The 7887-nt window shown below is 40.9% G+C and overlaps 1 protein-coding gene across 1 annotated transcript in view; it reads right to left on the bottom strand.

Moving 5' to 3' along the window:
• Positions 1-6: 6 nt before the first annotated feature.
• The window catches only part of dkk2 (dickkopf WNT signaling pathway inhibitor 2), a 10265-nt gene continuing 2384 nt past the window's right edge, over positions 7-7887 (bottom strand). The window contains 3 exon segments of the mRNA XM_020591843.1: positions 7-401; positions 1655-1786; positions 2085-2250. Of these exon segments, the coding sequence (XP_020447499.1) occupies positions 151-401; positions 1655-1786; positions 2085-2250 (549 nt within the window). The 3' untranslated portion in view covers positions 7-150.

Below are 7887 nucleotides of genomic sequence, written 5' to 3' on the forward strand. Positions count from 1 at the left end.
GACTAGCAAGCTTGAACCCACACAGTCTGTTCTATCTCATGTTTAGTCTCTGTCTTACTCATTTTCAATACAGCCACGGTCTATCTTTTAAAAAACTTTAGCTGGCAGATGGAGACAGAGGTCTGTATGCCAACAGCAGCTGCCTCTGCTTCAGATCTTCTGGCACATGTGGAGCCTGGACTTAGACGAGGAGGTGGCGTCTTTCCACACCTTGCAGGAGAGGCCCTTGGCACAGTCACAGCGTTGGAAGAGCTCCAAGTTGTGAGAGCCTTTCTTCCTCTGCTTGGTGCACACCTCTCCCTGCCTCAGCACCGGCTTGCAGATTTTTGTCCAGAAATGACGGGCGCAGCAGTAGCCCTCAGAGCAGTCGGATGAACGCAGGCAGGGGTCACCCTCATGCCCTAATAAAACAAGACACACAACACTGTACTGTTCATTGGTGAACCAGTGAACAATAAACTCCAATGTCTACATGGAAAAAGAAAAACAAATACTTCATCAGAGACATCAAAGACCTGCATGAAATTATAAACCACCCAGCATCTTGAAGTTTGCTGTAGAGCGCTTCAGTTAAAAACAAAAGCAAAGGAAAAGTATAATCACTGCTCATTAAGCTGTTATGTTTTCCATACGGACAAGTTAATGCAGCTCTTTCTTCACGTTTCAGTTCAAATTGCATTATTTGTGGCCACTTTAGAAACAAAAGAAACATGTGAAGCTTTCAACATAAATTAAGCAAACAATGTGATTATTCTGTGTTTTAGCCATCTTGTCCCATGTGGTCTGTGTCTGGTGTTCTTGTCAGGAGGTTAGTATTACTCCCGAGAATGCATAGTACAATTTACTTATGGGTTTCTTCTGTGTATGTGTGTGTGTGTGTGTGTGTGTGTGTGTATATACCACCTTTTGCCAAAGGCTGCTTTATCATTCAAATCAGTCATCCTGTATTTCTAACAAAACCACACTGCTGACTCCAGAGTCTGACTGCTTGTTCGCCTCCTTACCACCATTGATTCTTTGGGTGGATTTTTCTCAAGCAGCAACATGTGCAAGCCCATTATAATAAAGTAATGTTTCAGGAGAGGGAGTGAGCCAGTCACAAATAAAAGGTGGCAACTTTTACAGTAAGTGCTGCTGCTCTTTTCACATTGATTTTACCATTGCAGCTTTAGGGTGCATTTAGACTTAAATCATTTAGGTGTCTCATTAAATGTGCTGCTTTATGGATAGGCTCTTACATTAACTTATATCAGATGGCATGAATGCTAAGCAGGAGGCTCAGTGAGTTATTAGCTATAATCATGCCAAACCTGCATACTGTGGTTTTCACACAATATGTGCTGTCAGTGAAAGTGTTTGTATGGTTCTGGGTGGGTACAGAAACAGCAGGGGCATTGTGGTTTCTTCTAGCCTCGCCATGCTTTGAGCTCACAGACACTGATGGGGTAATTATCAACATAGTTTCTGGACTGGTGTCGCCTAAGAATTCTGTAAGACATGCAGACAGTCAACAACAGAAAGATTCAGCCATGCAGACCAGGTTTATTGAGGAACATGAGAGAAACAAGAACAGTGACAGTGCATAGAGATGGCAGGGCTTCCAGTGGACATTTTAAATCTAACATCAGAGATATGTAGTCAGATGTTACTGTACCTTTAAGAACATGCTTAGCATGTCCTTTACCACCCTTCCTCCAGCTGTGGTCTTTGGTGGGGAGTTTGTTATTCTCATCTATTGCTGAGATGTGAGGTGAGATCACACTCTCAGAGATAGGGACACAAATATCTGCAGACAAAAAAAAGATAAAATGTCACAGAAAAAGGAAAAATACAAAACTTTCCAAGGTAACTAGCTGCAGCTGTGAATGCAGGTAACCTCCTGTCCCTGTCAATTACAAACAAAGACCAAGCAAATTTCAGCACAACCTCTCTGCCCTCAGCACACACATGCACCTTCTTACCACGCACATTGTTAACTCTTAAAGGAAAATGCAAAAACTTGACCATTGAATTCTGACCTCTGGGCATCAATTTAATACAGTTCAACTACAGTTCAGGAGTTTGTCTAAAAGCATGTGTTCAACATTATTTAAATGTAAGTCTCTAGGCTAGATTCCCGGGGCAACACATAGCATCTCGATGACAGCGCTTCTTCCTCCTGCGGCAAGTGAGGCAGCGAGAGGGAGCCTGTTGAGGGCTGTGGCAGTAGCTGCCCACACTGCACTCCTTATCATTGCTGCATGGGTACACCTGGTGAGGAAAAGATGCATTTACTCTATCAGCGAAAACACATATTCATTTTGTATGAGCACACATCTATCTCAGTGAAGGGTGTATCAGTTCAGGGATATCAACACATCTTTGCACTGCTGAAATGGTATTGTCCACACAGCTCTGAATGTTTCAGTAATAGTTAAGCATTGAAGTGCAATGTTGGTGGAGTTATATTACCCCGCTGCTCAGATTATGTTAAAGGTAAAGTTGTAGTCATGTTTTGTTCATGTTTTGACTTGACAGTGCCAAGTATGCAGGTCTTCAAAAGCCCATGTTATCACCATATCATCAGTTCATCACGGTGAAAGTTGTACATGTTACTTGCAATTTGTGGAGTAGACGCTCACTGCAAGAAAATCCTGTGATAGATTATTTTATCTGAATTTCAAATCGAAATCAAATCAATGTTTATTTGTATAGAGCTTTACAACAATCAACACACTGACCAAAGTGCATCACAATCAATAGCAGTAAAAACGTAACACAGACAACAAGAAATACTGTTTGTTGGTGTTTTGGGGGACCCGACTACAGGCTGTAAACCCTACATGTTGTAGGGTTTAACATGTTTCTCACTGGTGTAGGGTCTTTTTTTGTTCAGGTCACAGATAAAGGAGTAATTTTCAAACCAAGAAAAACCAGATCTGTTTCTTGCTTGTTGTTTAACAAGTCTACAGACATAAATGAGGTATAATTACTGTAGCTAATCATAGTACTTTATAGTCAGTTTAGTATCACTTATGCATAAGTACTTTTTTTGATTTTACAGTAAAAGGTTGCAACATATGTATACTGTAGTCCAGCAAAGTACACGCTGAACCTTCAGATCTATCCTATAAAAAAACCACCTTACAAACATTACATCCGCTGTCCACAGCAGCAAGAAGTACAGTTAAAGCCAAGCTCACTTTTTTTTTAAAACAAATGTGTACACCAGTGAGAAGTTTTACTGGAACTGCTGTCTTCACATAATTCCTTGCACATGCGAACCCTGTTGCCGTTAGACTTGGAGCAGGAGCAAAGGGGTTTGATATTGATCATATTCACAAATCAAATGAACTTCTCAGACAAATGAAATAATGTCATGAATTTGTGCTGAGCTCATGAAACAAGAGGGACATTCTGAACAGCTGCAGGAAGGGATCGGTGCTCTGGCTTACGTCCACATCCGCCTGGTGAGATGCAGTCAGGAAACTGTGCTCCTCCAATTGCTTTATCTTATCTAAAGCCATTCAGTTTGATTTTAGGGTTTTGTTATTGCAGTGGAAGGATTCAGTTGTCAAACGTTTGCGCAGCAGAACATCCATTTAAACGTGTGGATCAGTAAAACTGAGTAAGATATAGATACTGACTGTGTAAGTTACAGTATGTCCAATGTAGACTGACATTAGAGCACCATATTTGGCTGGCACACCATGGCCAGCACCACAGCCACATTTCACTGGCACTGCACTGACAGATCCGATTTAGTGTGGTTTACCACTGACAAACATGGAACAATAAACATGTAAATTAACACGAAAGAGGCTTAAAACCAAAGTAAAATCATTATAGCCAGAATAAACAGCATATTCCTTTTTGGGATAGAAAGATGAACTGAGATGTGAAGCCATGCCCAAAAGAACAGGCGTCACTCAGAACCTGAATATATGCATCATAACTCAGTTCTCAACAATATCAGTATTTAAGCAAATTAAATGTTGTTGCTTGATATCACCATGTTTCAGCAACTCATTGGATGGTTGCCATACTGACTTTCTCAGGAGGGAAACACATGGAGGCAATGATGCAACAATAGAAGAATGAGCCGGGATATTAAACTCAATACTAATCCATCATTATGACAAATTCCCAGATGCTTTATGTGTTGATCAAAGTAACAAAGCTTCTGAATATTTCTTAATTACTACAATGTTAAGAACCATTCCCAGAATATCCAAAGGTCTTATTTTATAGGGGCATCCGCTGATTTTACACAGTCAGTTTAGTTGTCATTGAGTTCAACCTGTAAAACTGCTGTTCCACATTTGAGAAAGTAACCCTAATGATGTAATCGGTGTCGTCTCCGTTTGAGCTAAAGGTTATCAAAAAGCTTACACAAACAAAGGGCATAACGTTTCCCATGGGCGTTTACTAGGCAGGCAGTGTCTTATAAACATGATATTGAGTTTATGGTATCCATTTTGGCCATTTGCTCTCCAAGTCCCCCAAATTTACAGATTTGCAGTCCTAAAATCTAAGCTTTTCCAGATTGTCTTCTGTCCTCTGACAGGCTATAGAGCTATATGAACCAGAGTCTGATCCTGATTGGGATGGAGAGGGACCTGCAGACTAGCGACTTCAACTGGGCATTTCATAATGGTAGGATTGTGTTTAAGTTTCCTAAAAAGTAACATTTTTTTTCAAATGTAGTTGGAGGCAGCTAGCTTAAGCTTTTCTCCCTTAGGGTGGGCTCATAACCACTCACTCTCCAGGCAGGAGAATCAGTATTTTAATTAACGTTTTATTAAAAAAATGCAAAGACAGATTTAATAGCAGAGGAGGATTTTCACTATCACTTTGAAATTTCCTATCGTACCTGCTCTTTAAGTAAAGTTCAAGCCAGGAACTTACAGTATTTGTTCTTGTTCGTTTTTATCTCAAAATAAAGAGAAATTGTTTTAGAAGGATTTAGATAAGTATTTTGCGAGCAAAGGTCTTATGACAGTGTCATGGTTTCCAGCTGTTATTCATAAAGAAATATAGCAGCAATTCCCCTTAAAGCCCTAATTTGTCTTTTTTAGTTCTCTTGTGGGAATTAGCTTTAGAAGTGCTGGTGTATTTTTGAGGTTTGGAGCAAACCCGATTTTCTTTTTCTGTCTTTATGCTAAGCTAAGATAATCACCTCCCGGCCCCACCTCCATACATAACAGACTTAGATTGGTGTTGATTCTCTTACAGCATCTAATGCTGGATAAGAATGTGTATTTCCCCAAATATCTAACTATTCCTTTAATTCATAGTTCACCTAATGGCTTCTTAAGTTTTGTCAAGCTTCTACTTCAAAGGTCAAGAATGAACTTTTACACTCAGCTGAGCTTTCTGTCATCTCAACTGCTCATTCAAAGAAAAATCTACATGACCAAGGACTGTTGGTGCAGTCGTCACAGAGGAGGGAAATATGCTGGAAATATGGTCCGAAGAGAAGATCAAGGAAGTGCAGCAGGAGTTTTTTCTTCCCTGACATGAAAAATATGCTGCAGTAGTACTTCATACTACCTGCTCTGTTTCCTGTCTGTCTTCCTGGCCAGCAGGCTTGGATTCATTACAGTGCATTGCACATATGGGGGCTCACCTCTTCCATCATAGCTGAAACTGCAAGACAGCCCTTTGAAACCCAATGATACAAGCCTGACCCCCAAATCATGGCTGATAATCCTGCCTTATCTTGTCATGTTTTAAAATGCCTCATTCGCAACTTCTGAGAGATGGGGCTTCATTTGGACGCATCTCATTCATCTCACATCCTTTTTTCTGTTGCTCCCTTATTTTTCACTCTATACATAAAAGCATAGACTTGGATCAAGTGGGTTGAGAGCTGTGTACTCTCTCGGTATGCTGGTGAAACGATAAAGGCAGAAGTCGTCTCCTGCCGTCTCATGCAGCTCTTGTGCTGGTAAAGCACTGTGGCTTTGAACAGGAAATTTTCATGTGTGGGAGCAACAGTCTGCAAGGGATTTACTGCATGATATACAGAGCTTTTATACCCCCACCCCCAGCCTTTGAGTCCTTATTTACCTCTGTACAGTTATTCCAAAGTGCTGATCTGATATACGGAATTCAATGGAAACGCCCTGCAATGCATTAAAATAACACAAAGTGTGTCTCTTCTGCTTAGTTTGAGTCTGAGGGTTGAATATGTGGGGGCAGTACAAAACAACACACTTTGAAAAAAGCAAAGCCTTTTCCTTGTTATATTTGAACCCTTCCAAAACACGTCAAAATAATACAACAGTATAAACTGTGTATCCCAGTTTAAGAGGCTGTCCTCTCAAACAAAATGACAACATTAGATCTTTCAGCAAGTGTCTCATAACTACATATTTATGCTCAAATGATAACACCATCTAGCAAGCTGGGGTAATTATGAGACGTGAGCGAAGGCTAAAGAAAGGTGATGCTGATATAGAGCGACACAGCTTGTGCAGGGTATGGTTGTTCTCTGCATTTGGCACAGTGCACTTTGTCTTTTGATGTATTTATGTAACTATTAAATATAGTTAATAATAAGAAAGATTGGGAGATTAATTCTGAGTGACAAGATATTAAAGATGCTCCTCTGCCCCCCTAAGTCTGTCTTTCTTCAGCCAATTACCTTCCTTTACGATAGCCCTGACGCCCTCTCCCACATCGCTTTTCATAGTCTCTTACCATTTCTACATGAACGTACACTACCTGAGTAATAAGATAGAGCAGTTCATACACGCTACATTTCCTTTGTTTTTGTCAGAGAAAACAACTAGACTTCTTCAAAACAATGTCACTGAATAAACAAAGTCCATATGTACTGAAAGCACAGGCTGCCTAGAAGTCATTCGTACAAACCATGTCTTCAGATACACTTTGCCATTTTTCATCATCATGACCTTTTTGAGCACAAGAACCCAAAGTCTCCAAAAACTAGACCTTCATTAAGTTATATTCTGAGCTGGTCTTAATCATTTGACTTGAAGAAAGGCACAGAGTCACCATATATGCCTGCTCTCTTCAAAGACTGTTTTAAAGGGGGGATGCCTGATTTTAATCTAGGTGTGTTACTCTAAAAGGTGTAATCCTGTTGATAGAAAGGTGCAAGGGTTCCCTCTCTCATTAAGAGGTCCAATTACAGTAAAGGAGGTCACCAGAGGAGGCCCCTAATGGCTTCAGGGCTGGGCCGTCATAGAGCCCAAGGGACCCACAGACTGGAAAGGCCACAGGACAGGAGACATAAGAACAAACTGCACCAAGCGCTAACAAGCAGTCACACCTCTTCCTGCCCTTTCTCTCTCTTTCTCAGCTCATTATGATCACTAAACAGTCTTTCTTGGGTTGGGGGGGTATACAGGGCTGAGAGGTTTTGCTTTTATAGGCAGAGCCCTCTTGCTAATCTCTGTGTTGAATTAAACAGTTAGTTACTGACTGGCTGTTGATGTTGTACAAATACATAGTACGCGAATGCCATCACACTTGTTGGTTCCCTTCTGGGTTCAGAGGTTACAGTGGTGAGCACTGGCTGCCGGTGCTGTCCATTTCTGTTGTTTCCCTTCCAAGCAGCCAACAATGCCACCCATGAGTGCTGGCTGTCGAGGTCACCGGGGTTTTGGCTTTGTCAGTTTTACTCCAGTCAGACTGATGTACAAGAGTGAATGGAAAAACACTCAGCAGTTTACCCTAACTGAACACCAAAGAATTGTCAGAACCTGACCCCGGTTTGTGTGTGATTCATGTAACCCTTATCGCCAAACATTGTCAGAAGCTACAGGAAATAAAAGCACATTAAGCTGTCAAATGTTTCCTATAACTGAAGGTTTTAACCAGCATTTCTAATATGATGGCTAAAACACCAAATTACATCCTTCTTACTGCTGCAGAGGC

The sequence above is a fragment of the Monopterus albus genome, unplaced genomic scaffold, assembly GCF_001952655.1.
Source record: "Monopterus albus unplaced genomic scaffold, M_albus_1.0 scaffold15.1, whole genome shotgun sequence".
NCBI classification, from domain to species: Eukaryota; Metazoa; Chordata; class Actinopteri; order Synbranchiformes; family Synbranchidae; genus Monopterus; species Monopterus albus.